The sequence below is a fragment of the Lucilia sericata genome, unplaced genomic scaffold, assembly GCF_015586225.1.
Source record: "Lucilia sericata isolate MDLA Ls3-8-SP2 unplaced genomic scaffold, ASM1558622v1 Contig000097F_arrow, whole genome shotgun sequence".
Classification (NCBI taxonomy): Eukaryota; Metazoa; Arthropoda; class Insecta; order Diptera; family Calliphoridae; genus Lucilia; species Lucilia sericata.
In genome coordinates this window covers 439399-461422 of record NW_023994129.1, presented here as the reverse complement: position 1 = coordinate 461422, position 22024 = coordinate 439399, and the positions used below count along the sequence as shown (strand labels likewise).

At 29.2% G+C, this 22024-nt stretch overlaps 3 protein-coding genes across 3 annotated transcripts; all 3 read left to right on the top strand.

Moving 5' to 3' along the window:
- The first annotated feature begins 3489 nt into the window (after positions 1–3489).
- LOC119599965 (translation initiation factor IF-2) lies at positions 3490–10868 on the top strand. Its single transcript, XM_037949929.1, has 4 exons — positions 3490–3798; positions 9623–9969; positions 10036–10164; positions 10243–10868. The coding sequence occupies exons 1-4, from the start codon at positions 3782–3784 to the stop codon at positions 10380–10382; spliced, it is 633 nt and encodes a 210-aa protein (XP_037805857.1). The 5' UTR covers positions 3490–3781; the 3' UTR covers positions 10383–10868.
- A 1595-nt stretch (positions 10869–12463) lies between these two features.
- Positions 12464–14020, top strand: LOC119599921 (DNA ligase 1-like). Its single transcript, XM_037949867.1, has 6 exons — positions 12464–12548; positions 12605–12798; positions 12856–13126; positions 13181–13316; positions 13377–13526; positions 13597–14020. Exons 1-6 carry the CDS (start codon positions 12464–12466, stop codon positions 14018–14020), a joined length of 1260 nt encoding a protein of 419 aa, XP_037805795.1.
- Positions 14021–16490: 2470 nt separating this feature from the next.
- LOC119599940 (dihydropyrimidine dehydrogenase [NADP(+)]) lies at positions 16491–22023 on the top strand. The gene is made up of 7 exons (XM_037949890.1): positions 16491–16665; positions 18459–18535; positions 18603–18713; positions 18810–19454; positions 19519–21336; positions 21400–21642; positions 21702–22023. Exons 2-7 carry the CDS (start codon positions 18491–18493, stop codon positions 21948–21950), a joined length of 3111 nt encoding a protein of 1036 aa, XP_037805818.1. The 5' UTR covers positions 16491–16665; positions 18459–18490; the 3' UTR covers positions 21951–22023.
- The last annotated feature ends 1 nt before the right edge of the window (position 22024 follows it).

Genomic DNA, 22024 nt, shown 5'->3' with positions numbered 1-22024 from the left:
ATAGTCTAGTCTATAGTCTAGTCTATAGTCTAGTCTATAGTCTAGTCTAGTCTATAGTCTAGTCTATAGTCTAGTCTATAGTCTAGTCTATAGTCTAGTCTATAGTCTAGTCTATAGTCTAGTCTATAGTCTAGTCTATAGTCTAGTCTATAGTCTAGTCTATAGTCTAGTCTATAGTCCAGTCTATTGTTCACATAAGTTAAGATCTTTCTTTTGTAATTAAAAACTACATACTTATGGAAGTTTGAATGTATGTATGTAACATTAAATTTATAAAACACACAATTATTAAATATTTAATTCATAATTTTTTAAATCAAAAAATATAATATTTTACCTTTTATGGAAAAAACATAAGTACAACATTTTATTAATTTATCAAACGAACATTTGATTTTAATTGACAATCATGTTTTTTGTTAATTCGATGTCATTGAATGAAATATTTCATCAAAAAATCCCAATTTAAAAAAATGAAAATAAAAACAATTAGTTGTACTCAACACTTTTGTGATGTTATTAAATTTTTTGTTGATATTTAAACGTACATGTGTTTAAAACAAATCACTCATACGTCCTGTGGTGATGACTACAGAGATGGTGTCGGTTTGTTTTTTGTGTTTTAGCAAATCATTGAATCGATCATGTTGACATTTTTAATTGTTTTACACAAATAGTTTTTAGTAAAATGTTTAGTCAAGGTTATGTATTTTTAATTAAAAGTCACAAGCAACCAAAAAAAATAATAAATAAAATATATTTAAATTTTAACACCTACGGTGTCAAACAAATATCACTCTTCATCATTAACATTTCCTAGATTACATACATATTTAGCATTTTTTACTTATGTTTTTATTGACATATGAATTTTATTGGATTTATGATTTTTGTTTGATTTTAGATAATTTATTTAATATTTGACTGGGTTATTTCTTTTTTATAATTTTTTTAAAACTAATTTATAATAAACAAGTAGACGCACCCTAAAAAGATCAATGTGGCGCCTAAAAAATTTAAGCAAAAATTAATAATCAACACTTTTTGTATAAGAAAAGCCTGCAGCATAAAAAAAAATCTCAAAAATATACCCATTAAATGTTTGTAAGGCAACAACAACTGCAACAACATCGTTGCCTGTCACAAGTAATTTAAACAAAATAAATATGAATTTAATCAAATTGAACTAGTAATATAATAATTATTTTATTTATTTATTTATTTATTTATTTATTTTTTCCTTTTATTTAAAGAAAACCCCATGAAACAAGTTTGTTGGGTTCGCCAATTTGTGTGTTTTGTTTTTGTTTTAAATTTTCTGTTCAATTGACAAAATAAAAGCTTTTTTCTTCGAAAGAAATTAAGTTTAGGTTATTGAAACTCCTGAGCTTTAGCTTGACACACCAAAAAACCAAAAAAAGAAGATTTACAAAATGTCAAATGTGTGATGGTGTGTTTTCGTTTTTAGCTGAAGTTACTTGAAAAAAAGTATTAAAAAATTACCAGAAAAATAATGAAATGAAGCGATTTATTTATTTTTTTTTTTTTTTTTTGATTTGTTGTTTTACAAGAAATTATTTATTTTACTTATTTTTTTTTGTAATTTTTTTGTACACATGTATATTTTTAAAACCTGTCTTTTAGGGTGTGCTTTTTTTCTTTTTAACGATTATACGAATTCAAACGAATGCACTATGGGCCTGTTGTGAAATCCTTTTCATAAAAAATGTTTATTGGTAACAACAAAATCTTATACATATAGTATTCAGTTTCCTGGACAGAATTCCTAAGAATTTTCCAATCAGTGTTCGTCAGAGGTGTTATATCCGGAGTAATATCAGTCCCAAGATATTTGGATATAATTTCGGCGAAAGCATGAAAATGGCAAAGAAAGTGCTCCAGAATTTCATTGTCCTCTCTACATGCTGTACATTCGCATGTATCCGGAAGTTTGTATAGCTGTGCCCGTAATTCTGGGTGTCCACACAGGATCCACCATAGGATCTTTGCTGTTCTACCCACCGTTTCAATATTCCAAGAGATCTTATGGTTTTCTTTCACCCATAATTTTAATACTGCCCCCGTTGCATCAAGTGGTTTTGCGTTCGTCAAGTTAAATAACCTCGAGCTATTAAATTTGCTCTTTAGTTGCCGACTACTCCCAATTGGCCTGGTACCAATTGGGAGTAGTCGGCAACTGATGTAAATCGGTTAGAGCTTTCTTACAATCCAATACGGTCTTAGATTTAACTTTATCATCTGATATCGCCCTAATTGCCTACTGGCTGTCGGTATATATGTTAAGCCCTGAGGGCTCCATATTTATTCTAATTCAATTTATACATTATGTTATTGCTCGGACTTCTGCCTTGAAGCTAGTGTTGTGAGTAGGTAATTTTCTGTTTCTGGGTCTTCAATATACACACACTTTGAGCCATCCGTGTAGCAACAGATTCTTACAGGTATTTTCTCTTATGTTCCGCTTAACCTAGATCTTGACTCAGTGTTTCAAAGTTTTCGACATATTGTCGAATGTGTCCAGTATACATTGATGACGTGTCCTATAAGAGCTTTTGGCCAGTCCGTCTAAAGTTATGAGCCATTCGTGCCGTCTCATATCTTATATATGGTTCAATGGTTGGAATATCTAACAACGTTTCCAGAGCCTTGGTTGACGTAGTACTCATGGCACCACTTATATCAACGCATCATGTACGCTGAACTGCCTATAGTAGTTTGATATTTCACTTTTTGTCCATAGAAGTCCACCAGATTATTGAAGCATAAGTTAGAATCGATCTAATTACACTTTTATAAAGCCAATGTGTCATAGTAGGACTAAGGCTTCAGCAACGATGTGCATTGTTTGTCCTATCCTCTCTGTGGTGTCTTCATATTAATTTCCGGTCAAGGATTACAACTAAGTACTTTACTCTGTCCATCACCGGTGTCAAATACTTATAAATGTTTTTATTTCTTGTGAAAAGATTTCCGTCTTCGTCAAGTTAACATTGAGCCCTATCGATTTAGCACAGCTCAAGGCCGTATTCTGAGCCTCTTCAGCTCTTCACGAGTAATTCCGATCCTTTCCGCTTAGAAGTATTACGACTTCTTTCGTAAATTCATTATTTTATATTGTATGATATAAAATTTATACCATAGAAGCAAAATTTTATATTAAAATTCAAATCTCGGCCCATAGTGAAATTGTAAGCATTTCAAAGTTTATATTTTGAATGCTTTGACAGTAATTTCTTGTTGTTGCTAATGCTGATGATGGTAGTGGTGGTGGTGTTAATGTTGCTGTTTAATGCAGCACTAGTACTACGTACAACTACTACAAACAACACCACCAATGAATATCAGCAGCAGCACAAACAACAGCACCAGCAACCTCAACAAACTTGTAGCTTTTGAACACGATTAAAATACAAAAACAAAAAAGAAAGAAATAAAATAAAACCGAAATATGTTAAAGAAATAAGAAACAAATTGTTTTCTTGAGTCTCTAGTCAAACCATCAAGCATTAGTCGTTATTAAGAAGTTGTACTAAGCTAACACGCTTTAAACTTAAGGTCTAAGCGTTAACTTAAAGTTGGTGGAGTTTAGCAAAAATATTCAAAAAACAAATTTCACAAAAAATAAGAAATATTTAAAAATAAATTTAAAAAAAGTTTTAAATAAAATAAAAAATAAAAAAATCATTTAAAAAAGGCTGATATTTTAAATAATTTTTCTTTAAATTTAATTATAAAAAAATAAACATATAACACAAACAAAATGAAATTCTTTAACATGTGAGTGTTTAATTAAACTTACATTTAAAAATTTTTAGTTGAAATTTAAATATTTTTAAAATTGAGAATAGTATTATTATAAAAAAAGACTTTATATTTTTATAATTTATAGTTTATTTGTGTGTTAATTGTACGTTTTTTATATTTTATTTATCTATATAATTGTGTTGATTTAATGGTGTAGTTATTGCTATTATAAGCTTTGGTGTGTTTTAAAGGACAAGGGTCATTTTCTCATAGCATTATGAGGTTTGTTTCTTGAGTCTTTTGTATTTTAGTTATTTGTTGTTGCTGTTGTTATGTTACATACAAGTTTTTTTACTGTCATGTGATGGCGATGATGATGATGATGTTGGTGATGATATAAAATTAGTCTTAACGATTACGAAAAGTTAAATGTCAAATCAAACAAGTTTGTTTCTTAAGTCTTTTGTTTGAAAATTTTATTCACAATAAAAATATCAACGTCAAATTGTTAAGAATAAACGTTGATTATAAAGCGGTATTTATAGCTGTTTAAAATATAAAAAAATATTTACGTTTGTTCAAAAAGTACTTAATTATTTGGTTAATATTTCTTTTATAGTTTAAGTTAAAGTAATTAAGTAAATTAAAATTGTCATGAAATGTTCATAGTTATTGATATCTATTAGAAAAAAAGCTGTAGGATAGAATTAAAATATAAGGTGAAGTTTAGATATTGAGGTCCCTTTGGTAATATTAGTTTATTTCCTGAATGCATTCTTTGGTACAAGTATTTAACACTGCTTTTTAAATAACTTCTTTAGAAGTAGTAAACATGCGAGGTTTTATGGAGATATCAGGTATAACTTCTCTAAGTCTTAACATTAAAATCTATATACTTCTTATCGTAACTACCGGCAGTGTATCTGAACAATAAATTCGAAATTAAGATAACATAGCTTATTATTAAAAGATTTCTAGTTATAATTCAAATACTTTTGATATTTCAAAAACTAGTGACAGATCTGTATTAAAGTGTAAAATTATAAATATATGTTTCAAAAGCAATTCGCTTCAACTCTTCAGATTTACCATTTAATTAATTTAAATAAATAATTAACAAGTTTAAGTTTCAAATGGATTTTGAAAATCATTTCAAGAATTACAAAACATGCAATACAGTTTTAATTATCAGTCAATTATCAAGACAAGAAAATACAAAAAAAGTCATACTTAATATGTCACTTTGTATTAAGAAACAAAAACAATACTAGCAGCAAAAACAGCAGCAACAACAACAAAACACACAAAGATATCTTTCAAGGTCGTTTGGATCAACTTTATCAAACTTTAAGAAAAAAAAAAATTAAACCAACAAAAACAAAACTCTCTTAATGCAGAAATACACACACATACATACATACTACCATAACTAAATAGAAACAAAAACAAAAACAAATAAGCCTAAAGTTGATTGGTTGCCTTAGTTTACTTACACACAGATACAACCCCATACATTTGCAATAATGACAACCAGAAAATGCTGCCGGTGTTCCACAACTTCTTAATTTATTTATTTATTTATTAAATAGTATTTTTTTTTAGTTTCTTAGAAACAAAACTGTCTGGTTTTGTGTTTTTTTAATAAAAAAAATGTTTATTCAGGCTTTAAATTATTATTGATGGTTGAAAGAAAAAAAATTAATATTAATATTCATATGAAACTTAATACACACAAACATATAGCTATATATCTATATAAACGCTAGGAGTCGTTATTTAAATTTAGTTTCATTTGTCTTAAATATATTTCATAGCAAAATTGTTAGATTAATTACGAGTTTTTAATTTGAATTTTATTGAGACAACTACAATAACACACTTAAACCTAAAACTTTAATAGATTTTTTTTCTCTCTTACTAACCTGTAAAATTAACAGCAATAATTGTAATTTGCTGGTCATTTCGGTAGGAGGGTGGACTTGTTGTGTTTTTTTATATTTACTTTAATCTTTTTGATTTTGCTATTAAAGCCGTTACCCAGAAATAATTTTTATATTCATATACAATTTATTTATTATATTTTAAATCAAGTTTTTTAGTTTTTCTACTTGTTTCTTCTCATTTTTTTTTCCATTAAGAAAACAGGATTTAATTTGGTTTTATTAGATTAGAAATGTTATTATTATTATGGTTGTTGTTAGCTGTTGTGTTTGTTTTTGTTTTTTATTATGTAATAATTTTAGCTGAGTTCTAGAAATTATTGTTATTAAAATACAAGTGTTTATAATTATTTATTATTGAAAAAAAAATCATTTGTGAAAGTCAAGTGAGCTAAAACATGAGCAGGAAACTTAAGTTAGCAAAAAGTAAAAAATTTAAATAATATGAATATTTCCTGGAAACTTTTTTGTTCTAAAAATTTACATGTTTTAAACATAGTACTGAACTAAACTAGTGTTGTAACTGATTAATTAGGAATTGGGACTCTGAATTAGTTAATTTAGATGAATGATCCTTTTGGTAACTACCAAATACCACGGTATTAATATATTATTAAATGTTTGTTATTAATATGTAGACTAGTCAGTATATTAGCTTTATTTCTGTCTGATCTGAAAAATTATAATAGAACTACTATTAGCGCGATTTCTACATTTTTATTGTATCAGCACTCAGGGGATGACTCCTACTTATGCACTGCATTGTGATAGAAATAGTGAAGTAGGTCGTGGGGACAGAATAGAGGGAGTAGTGTTTGTGCACATTTGATTTAAATTTTCTTACATTGCAATCTTAAAGTTTTCTGTTATTTCACAGGTGTTTAAAACACTTTAGGATACTGGAAAATCACATTAGACTCTATTTTCCTTTGAACTTCTAAGTCAAAAAGGCTCTGATTGAAAAATTTTGAAAAAATATTCTTGGGTTTTTAACAAAATGATTTCAAAGAACTTGAACATATATGAAGAAACAAAAATCCCTTTCTGTTGTTTTGTGGTTAGTAAAATACTCAGAAGATGCTTGTAAATAGGTCCTTTGTTTGGTCGTCGTTTTAAGGTGTGCTATTTATTTAAAATCAGGGGAAACACCAGCACAAGATAGTATGTATGTATGTCTGTATATGTATAAAAACTTAATAGTATTCTCTTTTCATATAAAACTTTAAATTTCCCTAGAAATAGATTTAATCGTTCAGTAAGTCATGCCAAAACAAAAGACTTAAGCAAAAAACATGATTTCTACAGGGATTTTTATCAATTGTTTAAAAGAAAAATGTATATATGTGTCACCAGTTAATACCACTAATTGGCCCAAAACATGTAATACCATGCAGTAAACGTCAAATTTTGAATAAAATATAGGTTTTTCTTGTCAACAACAAAAGGCAGCGAAAAAATATTTAGGTTGGGACTAATTGTTTATATAAAAGGAATTATAAAATTTAAACATGTAATAACATAAAAGTACTAACTATTTTATATATAAAAATATTTTCCGAAAAATTTCTAGTATTTTCTTTTGTTTTTAAGAGAAAAATTAAAAAAGTTTATAGCGGTTTTTATTAGTCACGTTTTCAAATCGTGACTACAGAAGAAGAAGTTATAAATTTATGTTTCAAGTGATTTGCATAAAATAGTACTTAGAAATATACCTGCAGTATATTAATAAAAAAGAGGTGTTTTTTTACAAAAGATTTCAATCAGGGAATTTATAAATTTAATGTGATTTGACTATTATTGTTTTTTTTTTTTTTTTTTTTTTTTTTTTGTTACTTGATTATATAACCGACAATTTGCAATTATTAAGTTTGTCATTTGTGAATAATAAAATCAAGGTCTTGAGTTATATCTTTTGATATGGAAACAAAAAAATAAATAGATCTGTTTTATGTAATAAACGTGCTTGGCATTTCTGTTTAAAGAATGAAATGAAAACAAATTGTCTCCAGATTAAATGGTTTCTAGAGACAACTTTGCATATAAATTAAGTTGATGATGAGATGATTTTGTGGTTTTTCTGCAGAAGTTCTTTATCTATAATAAACTAAAGAAAGACTTAAGACACAGGCATGATTTCATTATGACTACAAGACTTAAGACACATACTTGATTGGTGTATAACATTTAATGGTAGTTGTTGTTGTTGTTTTTTTATTATTATTCTGGCTAAAACCAGCAGAAAAACAGACTAGCCTTAATTTTAACACGTATGACATGTTTTTAATATTTTGTTGTTTTTTTTTTCTTCTAAGAAGCAGGATTTGTGTTGTTATTTTTCTTAATTGATTTTTTTGGAAAAAACACAAAACTTCCGCATCTTGTTTATTCTTCTTGGGGATTTTTTGTATTATTATTATTTTGTTTTCAATAAACCTGTAAAATATTTAATATATTATTAATGTTTTTCTAAACAAAAACCACTTTTTTCAATTTACTCCAAGTGATAACGTTTTGGTTTTTTTTTTTTGCATTAGTGTGTGTTTGAAAGATTATTAGCAGGAACCTGTTTTCTTATACAAAATGCCACAAAACATCATTAAAGTTTTATAGAAAACTCTAGTGGTATGATGTCTTTTTTTAAAAAGCTTTTGCAAAATAATGATTAAATTTTTATCTTCAAATTACGACCTTTGGCTTTCTAACATAGTTTTAGTATTTAGATTTTTTTCTATTAAATATTATTTACAGAATTTATTATTTATGACAATGTCACCTTAAATAACACCTTTTTGTTGGTAATTTATTGGTTATTTTTTTTAACAACAATTACTGTTTGCGCTAAAAATAGCTTTGTAAAGAATGTTTATTTAGACAAAAAAAAAACTTTGCCATGAAATGAAGTCTAGTGGCAAGTGTTAGTGTGTATTGAAGCACTAACTGTAAATAATGTAAAGTTAAATTGCATTTAAGCTTTTTCAATAGTTACTTTTATATAAAAACATACACACAAATCAATGTGAATACATACATACATTGGTATGTAACTAAATGTTCAGCAGGCATGTGCTACTATTGCAATACAAACATTTTGAATTACAAATAGATTCTATTCAATCATATTTAAAATACCGGTTTTATTTAGTTATTATTTGCATAATACTTACTTACATTGCTAAGTAGCCAAACAGCCAAACGGCCAAATAGTCAATTGGCCATACATATGGCTTAAACAGCCAATCATGTCTACATACTTACAAACATATGTACATACGTACATTTGTACATGTGTATGCACATTTTTTACATTTGTTTAACTATATATATATACTTATGTATGTATGTATATATGTATGTATATGGGTCGTTTTAGTTTTGTCTGTAATGAAGACAAGAAATAATCCGGTATAAAAGTAGAAAAAAAGTAAATATTATAACGAACGTCCTTGAGTTGTTACAAAAAAAAAAAGATTTCAATTTGTTTTATTGTGGTTTATTTGAAAGGACTTGAAAGTTTAATGAAGAAACAAAAACCCCAGTAGAGCAAAGCAAAATATATACAAATAAATAAATTTAACAAAAGCCGGTGTATGTTTTAGCAAGTTTGTTGTTTAAGTCTTTTGTTTTGTGTTTAGCAATATATAACAATAAATAATAAATAAAGGTCTTTATAGTTTATTTGTATATTTTTTGATTAAAGATTATTTAAGTTAAAAGAAATTCAACTATTGAATCCGGTAGTTTATAGGAAGATTTAAACAAAGTTAGTGAAATAGAATAGACTAGAACATACACATACGATTAATCAGATAATTTGGTCTAAAGTAGTTTTTCGAGAGCATTTCAGCAGTAAAATTTTCCATTATATTGAGTTATTTATTTAAAATACCTAAAACAAATATTTATTTTTTCCTTTTCAGTACCCTACTTTTTGTTATTTTTGCTTTGGCCTGCCACTTAAGTTTCACTGTAGCTGAAGATGGAGGCGCTGGCAAACGTATTGCCTTAAGACGTCCCGTTGGTAAAGCCGCCAAAACATCAACAACCACAACAGAAGCTCCCGCTGAAGATGAAGAAGGTGATTACGCCGAAAATGGTGAAGACAATCAATATCCCGATGAAGGTGAAGATTCTGCCTCAACAACTACCACCACCACAACAACAGAAACACCTAAGCGTATTGGACCCGTAATTAGACCTTTCCGTTCCAACGATGATTTCTTGAACTCCCTAAAGCGCAGACAAATGATTGCTAAGAAAAACAAATGTAAGTTTTATAAAAAAAACAACAAACCTGTTTGAAACTTATCTCATAACAAATTTTTTATTACAGCTGAAAAACCAGCACCCAAACCCAGCAAACCTGCAGCTTCCCAAGACTCACAAGAAGAAGCTGAAGAATCTGCCCCCGTAGCTGCTCCAGCTCCCGTCTCAAAAGGTTTCAACAAGCCTAACTCAGCCTGTAAGTTAAAAATACATACATATAATATAATTTTAACATATTTGTTAATGAAATCCTTTAATTTTTTTATTTAAATAGTGAGCCGCCGTAAATTGAACAAACCCTCAAAACCTGAACCAGTTGAAGATGCCGCCGCCGAAGAATCTGAACCAGAACAAAAAGAAGAAGCTAAACCCAAACGTCCTTTGGGCCGTTTAGCTTTAAGGAAACGCAATTAATTTAAATACTTTATTTAAAACCTATAACTTTTTTTAATTTGAAAAATCAAACTATTTTCTAAATTTTTAATCTTTCCTTTCTCTCTCTATCTCTTACTCTCTCCCCCTTTTTTCTGGTTCTTTACCTTTATTAAGCAGAATTTGCCAAATCTTTAATCCGTTAGTCTCTATTTTGATTTGTTTGTTTGTAAATCAAAATCTTTAAATACTTTCTTAATTTTTATTTTGTTTTTTGTTTAATTTTATTTCATTACTTTCAATTTATAACTTTTAGGTTTTAGTTTAAGTTAAAAGAAAACAAAGGAAATCAAAAATATGAGTTTTAGATTTTCATATTTTCCCCAAATGTAATTTTCCTGCTCTTTATTGTGTGAATTTGAGTATCTTTTTCTGTTCATGTGAGTTATAATATTATTTTTTATATTATACTATAAATATTTTATTTGTATATATTTCTATTAAAATAAAAAAACAACAACAAATCGATATTAATTTTATTTTATTTATTTTTAACTTACTAAATAACAACAAGTAAGAATTCTATATTCGGCTGTGACGAATCATATACAGTTGGAAAACGAAAATGTACCAAAAATTTCACCTTATATATGGGCAATTTCATGTTAATTGACCTAACTCAAGAAATCGATTTTGATGAAATTTGACCAAGGTTAGTACTATTGGATAGTAGGTCAGACACAATCGGTCAAGAACTGCCGGGCTAAGACTGACTTAGGTCAGTCAAAGTTGCTATTTCAGATAGCTATTTCTTCATTGCTTCCAAAATTTTTATTTACATTTTGAAAGTTGGGTCATTTGACACGAAATAACCCATATATTTATTCAATCAGGACTCTACCTGTTTAATTCCATGTTTCTAAGATTCAAAAAATATCAGTTGAAAAAGATTTTCATTCACTCTGGACTCTGAATGTTTATTTAAAATTGTTTTGGATCAATATATACTATATACAATATTATATATCCTTCACCATAGTATATTAAAAAAAACAGTCAGTACAAATTTTATTACAAAAAGTAAAAAAAGTCCAAATTTTAAAAGAAAAAGTACCAGAAAGTCCACTTTTAAAGATTTTCATTCAATCAGGGCACTGAGTGTTTAACTTTATAGGTTTAATATTAAAAATGATTCAAAAAGTACCATTTAAAGAATGAAGAAGTATCCAAAAGAAAATTCTAGTTCAATATTGCATAAAAACCAAAAAGTACCAGTTAAAGAAAGAAAAAGTACCAAAAATCGTGGTATATTTAGTACCAACAGTCCCCTTTTATAGGTTCTCTAAAAGTACCAAAAAGACCCATTTTATAGGTTCTAATTTACTCCATACCCTACATGCTTAATTTCATGTTTAAAGGTTCAGTGTTATAGAAAACTCAAAAAGTTCCTTTTGAAAAACGAAAAAGTTCCCTTTTATGGTTCTCATACGTAACGTGTTGTTCTTGCAAACTAAGTACAATAACATCATTTACCATATGAAGCTGAAGTTGTTGTTGTTGTTTTTTCTTTTTGCATTAAAATATTCATTTTTTTTAGAGGTTGTCTCGGATTTTGGCTCTTATCTCCATTATTAGTGGATCGATTTTGCTGATTTTTAAATAGCGATCTTCTTTAAAGCATGTATGACATAATTGCAGATTTTGATGCCGAAGGTATCTGGGATCTTCAGAAAAAAAAACAGGCAAGCAGAGGATATACAGACGGACATAGCTTAAACGACTTTGCTATCTATATATATTCTTTTATTGTAAAAATTACAAATGGAATGACAGACCTTCTACCTTTCTCACAAAGGTGAAGGGTATAAAAAATAGTTTATAAAGTATCAGTATATCTAATTCTATATTACTCAAACCATACATACATATATAATTCTGTTATTAATGCTTTCCATATTTTGATTATTGGATCATAATACAATAATATTGTGTTATCATTTTTTGGACTGATATTCTTGTTTCAAATTATTTGAAACATTTTGTGTGTTTCTTTTCAATTTGAAAAGTTTTCTTATTTCAATCATTTTAATATTTTTCTTTTCAGTTTTAAAACTTAATACAATATGTCCGCTGCTGATTTACTTTTATCGACTATCAAAGGCTTTGAATATTCAGAATTGGATTTTCATGAAATTGATGAGAAACTGAGTAATTATGAAATGAACTAAACAATAACCTTAAATCATTTATTAATGTTCTTCCAGAAAGCGAAATTCCCATCGAACTTGAATATCAAATAAATAATGTTTTATCTCTGACCAAGAAAACCATAGAGAAATTAAAAATTTCCTTAATTTTACCTAAAATATTGGAAAATCCTAAGATGTTACAGGATTACGTAAATCATACAGAATATAACAGTTGTTTGAAATTGTTACAAGACTATAGAACTAGACAAGTTTGTATTATTTTCTATATTAAAAATACAAAAAATTATATTTTCCAATTCTTGCAGAAAACTGTATCTTTATTGGAACCTAAACAAAATGATTATTATCTTTTAAAAATCATTGATTATTTCCAAGAAAATTATAAAATTCTTGAGGCTTTACCCAACTGGTTAGATGATATAGACAATACGGAAAAATGTTTATTGAAAGCGTTTGAGGATGTTTATCAAGTGACCCAAGAAAGATTTTATAGACCTGCCATGGCCGATTTGGCCAAAGAAAAACGTTTGCATGAAGTTTATTTAGCTAATGAGGAGGTTAAAAAGACTATAAAAGGTATTTATTCATTTAAAATATTCAATTTAACTTACATATACATAATTATTACAGATATCTCTCGTAAAATTCAAAACAAAAAGTTAAATCGTCTTTGGAAAACTGCCGCCAAAACTGGAGTCATTAAGAAATTAGAAGATGAACTAGCATTTCATCAATATGATAATAATTTATTTGTTAAACAGGAAATGTAAGATCACTATTTAACAATTCACTAGGATATATTCACTTTTTATAATTTCAACTTTAGTTCGAATAGTCATCGGGAAATACAACAAATCAATTTCACTTTCACAAACAAACAACAAGAACTTGAAGAAGAATTGGAAAAAGTCCGTTTAACTTATGAGCGTAAATTAAAAGATGATTTGATACAAGAAAGAAATGTCCGAGATGAAAGGTAAGACTTTTTACAGCAATAAAATATATACATATAAGTATGTCTTTTAATTTCTCCAGCCCCCTTTCAGAAATAAATTACAGCTACAATTACAGTCCTTGATTACCAAATATGATCAAACGATTTACGACAAATACAAAGAGGAACTACTCCTTCAAGAAGAGTATGACAAAGAAAAACAAGAATTTGATATTTTTCTTATAGAATATAAGCGCGAGGATGCCATCTATGAAGAATTGGTCCGTAAAAAAGAACGGGAATTTCAGCAATTGCATGAAGCTAAAATTCTTCTTTTCACTCATACGCGAGCTGCCAAAAAGTTACAACGTTGGTGGAAAAAATATTTGCGTGCCCAGAAACAATTACAGAAGAAAGCGGCTAAAAGCAAGGGAAAAGCCAAAGAAAAAGATGAGGGGGCTAACGGAAAACCAGCGGGAAAGAGTGACAACAAGGAAGCTAACAAAAAAACTGGTGGAAAAGGAAAGATGAAATAAAAATATGCAAAATAATTGTAATATTTACTAAATTTATAATATATATTATATTTTTATGAACCATTTTGTTAACAAACTGTTTTTCTACATAAATATTTAAATATTAACAGTTTTTTGATGTTTATCAGTTCTAAATTGAAGTATTAGTGGAGACACAAACCTAAAAGTTTGTAGAGTTTTTTGCAAATGTTTTATTTTTTATCTGGCCACGTTAATTTTATATTAAAACTAGTGAAGACAAAATTAGTATCGATTATCGGTTTGTGTCTAAGATTTCTTAAAACTTTCTAAATAAATCAGTATGTAGCAGTACATTTGAGAAATACCTTTCATACATACGTTTCATACTTTTCATACTTACGTAACAAAAATATCTAATTTTTTCGCGGTTGTTAAAAAGTTGACGCTCAACTCTCGTTAAAATTTGAAATCTTTATTTTAACTTTTTACATTTTTTTTTGGTAAAAACAGACATATAAACTTATACATAACAATTTATCAAAGGTTTAGACTAAAATATAGACTATACTATGGACTAGACTCTAGACTAGACTATAACTAGACTATAGACTAGATTATAGACTAGACTAGACTATAGGCTATACTAAAGACTAGACTATAGACTATACTAGACTATAGACTAGACTATAGACTAGACTATAGACTAGACTATAGACTAGACTATAGACTAGACTATAGACTAGACTATAGACTAGACTATAGACTAGACTATAGACTAGACTATAGACTAGACTATAGACTAGACTATAGACTAGACTATAGACTAGACTATAGACTAGACTATAGACTAGACTATAGACTAGACTATAGACTAGACTATAGACTAGACTATAGACTAGACTATAGACTAGACTATAGACTAGACTATAGACTAGACTATAGACTAGACTATAGACTAGACTATAGACTAGACTATAGACTAGACTATAGACTAGACTATAGACTAGACTATAGACTAGACTATAGACTAGACTATAGACTAGACTATAGACTAGACTATAGACTAGACTATAGACTAGACTATAGACTAGACTATAGACTAGACTATAGACTAGACTATAGACTAGACTATAGACTAGACTATAGACTAGACTATAGACTAGACTATAGACTAGAATATAGACTAGACTATAGACTAGACTATAGACTAGACTATAGACTAGACTATAGACTAGACTATAGACTAGACTATAGACTAGACTATAGACTAGACTATAGACTAGACTATAGACTAGACTATAGACTAGACTATAGACTAGACTATAGACTAGACTATAGACTAGACTATAGACTAGACTATAGACTAGACTATAGACTAGACTATAGACTAGACTATAGACTAGACTATAGACTAGACTATAGACTAGACTATAGACTAGACTATAGACTAGACTATAGACTAGACTATAGACTAGACTACTAGACTATAGACTAGACTATAGACTAGACTATAGACTAGACTATAGACTAGACTATAGACTAGACTATAGACTAGACTATAGACTAGACTATAGACTAGACTATAGACTAGACTATAGACTAGACTATAGACTAGACTATAGACTAGACTATAGACTAGACTAGACTAGACTATAGACTAGACTATAGACTAGACTATAGACTAGACTATAGACTAGACTAGACTAGACTAGACTAGACTAGACTAGACTATAGACTAGACTATAGACTAGACTATAGACTAGACTAGACTATAGACTAGACTATAGACTAGACTATAGACTAGACTAGACTATAAACTAGACTATAGACTAGACTATAGACTAGACTATAGACTAGACTATAGACTAGACTATAGACTAGACTATAGACTAGACTATAGACTAGACTATAGACTAGACTATAAATAATGGAATATTAAAATAACATTTTGGATTAAAATCGGTTTAAAATACCTTTCCCCATTACGTATGTTATTTTCAATATAAATGAAGTGTTTTTCGAGGTACATGTCTATTTATCTATGTATCTCCAGCCTATTACAGTATAACACACACGATCCACAAAAATTACATATTACACTCTTCTAACACTAATAAACATTTATTAACAAACTGATTTTTGCTCTTACACGCAGACCTGCCAGATTATTAGTAAATTTTTAATCAAACTTTGAAGTTATTTTTCTAGTTTTGAAAACAGAAAAAGATTTTTGTTAAATAAAAACAATTTTTTTTTTATTTCATACCACTGGGAACTAAATTTATAGAATCCAAAATAGTAAATAAAAATATAACGATTTCCTGAAAGTTCGAATTATAAATGTAAAATATGTTGCCGCTTTCTCAAAATTAACACCAATATTTTTCAAAAAATCTTGCCGATCTGGCAGCTTTGTGTGCACACGAATTTTCTGTGAGCGTATATTGTTTGTTTGTTTGTGTAAAATTTAAAAATTAATTTAATACAAAGTTTTCATATGTAGTTCTTTGCAAAACAATCGGCCAGTTTAATTTTGTCGCTTCCAGTGTGAAGAACAAAATTTATTTCTTTATTCTCGTTAAAATACAGCCGTGAATTGTGTAAAGTGTATTAAAAAAAAGTGTTTGAATAAATTTATTAAAAATTTATTAAGAAAATTATATATATTTTCTAAACTATAAAAGGTATGTTGGTATTTTATTTGTATAAAGGATTAAATTTCATAATACATACTATGTACTATTATGAAATTAAACTTATATTTGTTATATTTATTAAAATCAGATGTTTTCTTTTTCAATTCTAATAAATATTTTTGTTATGCTAAACAAAAGATTATTAAAAATTTTGTTTCGTATTTCAGTTTTGCAAATAAATATTTGTTTGTTGTTTTAATATTTATTATAACTAAATAGTACAACAAATTTATTACTGATAAGTTAAAAAGTTCAATTATTATATTAATTTTTATTAATTTAATTTTTATTTCATATTAAGGTCAATCGTTGAGAATATGTTAGAAGCGACAAAATAAATTTGAATGAAAAAATACGTTTTATTGTCTATTTACATACTTTACTTACATCACATATCTACTCAAAGAGAATTGCCCCTATTTTTGAATGTATGTATGTTTGTATATGTAGATGGAAATAAATTTTTATTCATTATTTTAACTTCTTCTAATAGGGCATTTTGATTTTGTAAGATACACAAACAAATTTACTGGAAAAAAACCAAAAAGTAAATTTATTATGCGTCTTAAAAAAATTACTGGTAAATTAATTTCTATACCGGTGTTTAACGATAATTATATAATAATCAATTGATTATTGATATCGAAAATTTCTTCGATTGTTAACCTATATTTTATTCTTTTATTTTAAACAGTGAGGACTGTAAATCGAGGTATAGGTGTCGATTTATATGGCTAATTCACTCAAAGTTTTCTGCTTAATAGTTTTTATTTAAATTTTATATTTTATTTTAATTTTTGCTAAAACACTTATGGATTTATGACCACTTTTTAATGATCCATTTTTTTCTGAACAGAAAAAAAGTCGCAATCGAACTGATAGTGCCCACTTTAGAATGATAACGTTGTATGACATTTTTAAAAGTTTAAACAAATTAGAATCTAAATTAATTCATAAAAACATACACGTATCTCTATATATTGTTTATGCAAAGATTAATTAAGCAAAAAAATTAAACAAAAACAATTGTTTTTATAGGTATAAACATAAACAAAACTTTGCATATATTAAATACCCTACAGGCGGTAGGTGTGGGTGGACTCACTTTATAGCTATGTCGGTGACTTTATGATTAAATAATTCAATTTATTCAATATAAATAATAAACAATTCTGGCTTAAGTCCTTCAGAATAAAAACTTAAAATAATAAAGTATAAGTTTTAAAATCAATCCTATCAATCCCAAAAATTTGGATCTAATATTCTCTGTTTAACCTTGACTGATCAACAAAACCTATCCCAAACTTTTTATAAAATATTAACATGAATTAGCATTTTTTTAATTTGTTCAGCTGGCTGTTGGCCAAAAAATTTAAAAATCGTAAACGCCTGACACACGACTTTATATAGTACATACATTCATACGTATGTACATAAATATTTGAATTTCTAAAAAAAAAAATAACAAGTGGCTAAACGATCAGCCAAATGGACACCAACAGGTTTTTATTAAATTGTTGTTATAAACTAGAAAAAATGTAAATAAATACCAAAAAGCCGGTAAAATATTTAAGTTTTTTTTATAATAGACAAGTTTATTTTGTTAATATTTTTTTTTTTTAATAAAAAACATCTTACGATGTTTTGGTTAGAATTAAATAATAAGAATTTCTTGTACACGATTTTTAATACGTAATTTAGTATTTAAAACTATGTCACACTTTATACATTTTATACGTGAAAAAAGTATTAATAATGTATTTTGTTTACTTTTATTATAGTTCTGAAATAAAGGAATTTTGATTTTAACACTATGAGTCCGCCAGCATTATTAAGCAAAGATTTGCCAGACATTGAGGTAAGTGTGATCACAATAAAGTCAAAAATACTATATATTTTTAATTCCAAAAATATATTATTTTCAGAATCTTTTAAGTTTAAATCCTCGAGTGAAAACTAAATGTACCGCAGTCCCTACTACTGAAACCAAAGTTAATAAGAAACATTGGAAACGTAATCCTGATCGGAGTTGTGCTGTAAGTAACAAGTGGCTACAAATCCATTTGAGCCAGAAATAAATACCCGATCTTTTTTAAAATATTTTTAATATATGTATTACCAAAAATTTCCAGTCCGGTCCTAAACTAAACAATGATTTTGAAGACATTAAACATACAACTCTCTCCGAAAGAGCTGCTCTTAAAGAGGCTGCCAGATGTTTAAAATGCGCAGATGCTCCTTGTCAAAAATCCTGTCCTACACAATTGGATATTAAGAGTTTTATTACTAGTATTGCCAACAAAAACTACTATGGTGCTGCTAAGGCTATTTTCTCCGATAATCCCTTGGGTCTAACCTGTGGTATGGTGTGTCCTACTAGTGATTTGTGTGTGGGTGGCTGCAATCTTCAGGCCTCTGAAGAGGGACCCATTAACATTGGTGGTTTGCAGCAATATGCCACTGAAGTCTTTAAGCAAATGGGTGTTAGACAGATTGTGCCTCCGGGCATTAAGGCTCCCAAGCAGCTGAAAAAGAAAATTGCCTTGTTGGGTGGTGGACCCGCTTCCTTGTCTTGCGCTACCTTTTTGGGTCGTTTGGGATATAAGAATATAACCATTTACGAAAAGCGTTCCTATTTAGGTGGCTTGAGTTCTTCGGAAATTCCTCAGTATAGATTGCCTGTGGATGTGGTTAATTTTGAAATACAACTAGTAAAGGATTTGGGTGTTAAGATTGAAACTAATAGATCTCTTTCCACTAAGGACTTAACGGTGCAGGTAGGTACACCAAATATAAAACAAATTTTATAAAGTTTTTAAACAAAATAAATTTATTTTTTAGCAACTACTTTCCACCGATCATGTGGTCTACTTAGGTATTGGTTTGCCAGAACCTAAATTAAATCCCATCTTTAAAGATTTAAATGAGTCTATGGGTTTCTATACCTCCAAGAGTTTTTTGCCTAAAGTAGCCGATGGTTCTAAGCCAGGACTTTGTGCTTGCAAGGCTAATCAAGCTTTACCTCAACTATTTGGCAATGTTATTGTCTTGGGCGCTGGTGATACAGCTTTCGATTGTGCCACATCTGCCTTGAGATGTGGTGCCAAACGTGTATTTGTAGTGTTTCGTAAGGGTTCTTCTGGCATACGTGCCGTACCCGAAGAAGTCGAATTGGCTAGGGAAGAGAAATGTGAATTCTTACCTTATCTCTCACCACGCAAGGTATTGGTAAAGGACAATAAGATTATTGGCATGGAATTCTGTCGTACCGAACAGGATGAAAATGATCAATGGATAGAAGATGAAGAACAAATTACTAAATTAAAAGCCAACTTTGTTATCTCTGCTTTTGGCTCTGGTCTATATGACATGGAGGTAATAGAAGCTATGGCTCCCGTAGAATTGGACAAATGGAATATGCCCAAATTAAATTCCAAAACTCTACAAACTTCTGTGCCCCAAGTATTCTGTGGTGGAGATTTAGCTGGTTCTGCTGATACTACCGTAGAATCGGTAAATGATGGCAAAATTGCTGCCTGGAGTATTCATTGTCATTTGGAGGGTTTACCTTTGGACACACCTGCTGAATTGCCTTTATTCTATACCGATATTGATAATGTTGATATTTCGGTAGAGATGTGTGGCATCAAGTTCGAAAATCCTTTCGGTTTGGCTTCAGCTCCTCCTACCACAAGTGCTGCCATGATTAGAAGAGCCTTTGAACAAGGTTGGGGTTTTGTGGTAACTAAAACCTTTGGTCTGGACAAAGATTTGGTAACAAATGTTTCACCTCGTATTGTGAGAGGTACTACATCGGGCTATAACTATGGTCCCCAACAAGGTAGTTTCCTAAATATCGAATTGATTTCCGAAAAGAAACCAGAATATTGGTTCCGTGCCATAGCAGAGTTAAAGAGAGATTTTCCCACCAAAATTGTAATTGCCAGTATAATGTGTCAATATAATGAAGCAGATTGGACAGAAATGGCTACCAGAGCCGAAGCTTGTGGTTCAGATGCTTTGGAATTAAACTTATCGTGTCCCCATGGTATGGGTGAATCTGGCATGGGTTTGGCCTGTGGTCAAGATCCTGTCTTAGTAGAAAATATTTCCAAATGGGTACGTAAAGCGGTTAAAATTCCCTTCTTTGTAAAATTGACTCCCAATATTACCGATATTGTGGGTATTGCTATGGCTGCCCAAAGAGGCCAAGCTGATGGTGTATCAGCAATTAACACCGTACAAGGTTTAATGAGCCTTAAAGCTGATGCCTCCCCTTGGCCAGCTATTGGTGCTGAAAAGAAAACTACTTATGGTGGTGTTTCAGGTAATGCCACACGTCCCATGGCTTTAAGAGCTATATCATCCATAGCCAAAAAGTTGCCTGGTTTCCCCATCTTGGGTATTGGAGGTATTGACTCGGGAGAAGTGGCTTTGCAATTTTTGCAAGCTGGTGCTACAGTTTTACAAGTTTGTTCTTCGGTGCAAAATCAAGATTTCACTTTGATCGAGGATTATTGTACTAGTTTGAAGGCTTTGTTGTATCTAAAAGCTAATCCACCACCAAATAATGCTGCCTTCTGGGATGGACAATCACCACCAACACCTAAACATCAAAAGGGCAAACCCGTTATGCATTTAACTGGGGAAGGCAATAAGGTTGGTTAAAAATTTATTCAAATTGATTACAGGAGTATATTTTTATTATGATCTATTTTCTAGACTTTGGGTTTCTTTGGTCCTTATTTGAAAGAAAGAGAAGAAAAACTTGCGAAAATGCGCGAAGAAAAAGGTCCCATGTGGAAGATCGATAGTGGTGATGTTGATGTCAAAATTCAAAATGGTAATGGTCATGTACCACAACCAGCTCCTAAGGTTAAGGATATTATAGGACGTGCTTTGCCTCATATTGGCACCTATAAGAATTTGGATAATAAACAACAAAAAGTTGCCTTGATAGATGATGTAAGTGATCCTTTAATATTAATTAGTACTTAATTATACGTACTTTGTTTGTATTTTAGGATTTGTGCATCAATTGTGGTAAATGTTATATGACTTGTGCCGATTCGGGTTATCAAGCTATTGAATTCGATCCTATCACACATATTCCACATATTAACGATGACTGTACTGGTTGTACTCTTTGTGTATCCGTGTGCCCTATTATCGATTGTATTACCATGGTACCAAAAACTATACCCCATGTTGTCAAACGTGGTTTGGGAGAGGAGAAAAATTTCTATACTCATGCTTTGAGTCCCGTTCAATAAAATTGTAAATTATTAGTCAATAATATGATTTTTTGTAATTAATAATAAAATATAATGAATTTAGTATATTAAAT

What these genes read in the sequence shown, in the direction of transcription:
- LOC119599965 (XM_037949929.1), top strand. An exon ending in GATTGCTAAGAAAAACAAAT is followed by an intron (nt 9,970 to 10,035) that starts GTAAGTTTTATA and finishes TTTTTATTACAG; the next exon opens with CTGAAAAACCAGCACCCAAA. An exon ending in CAACAAGCCTAACTCAGCCT is followed by an intron (nt 10,165 to 10,242) that starts GTAAGTTAAAAA and finishes TTATTTAAATAG; the next exon opens with TGAGCCGCCGTAAATTGAAC.
- LOC119599921 (XM_037949867.1), top strand. Translation starts at nt 12,464, where the DNA reads ATGTCCGCTGCTGATTTACTTTTATCGACTATCAAAGGCTTTGAATAT. An exon ending in AAGACTATAGAACTAGACAA is followed by an intron (nt 12,799 to 12,855) that starts GTTTGTATTATT and finishes CAATTCTTGCAG; the next exon opens with AAAACTGTATCTTTATTGGA. An exon ending in AGAAATGTCCGAGATGAAAG is followed by an intron (nt 13,527 to 13,596) that starts GTAAGACTTTTT and finishes GCCCCCTTTCAG; the next exon opens with AAATAAATTACAGCTACAAT.
- LOC119599940 (XM_037949890.1), top strand. Translation starts at nt 18,491, where the DNA reads ATGAGTCCGCCAGCATTATTAAGCAAAGATTTGCCAGACATTGAG. An exon ending in CTAAGGACTTAACGGTGCAG is followed by an intron (nt 19,455 to 19,518) that starts GTAGGTACACCA and finishes TTTATTTTTTAG; the next exon opens with CAACTACTTTCCACCGATCA. An exon ending in TAACTGGGGAAGGCAATAAG is followed by an intron (nt 21,337 to 21,399) that starts GTTGGTTAAAAA and finishes TCTATTTTCTAG; the next exon opens with ACTTTGGGTTTCTTTGGTCC.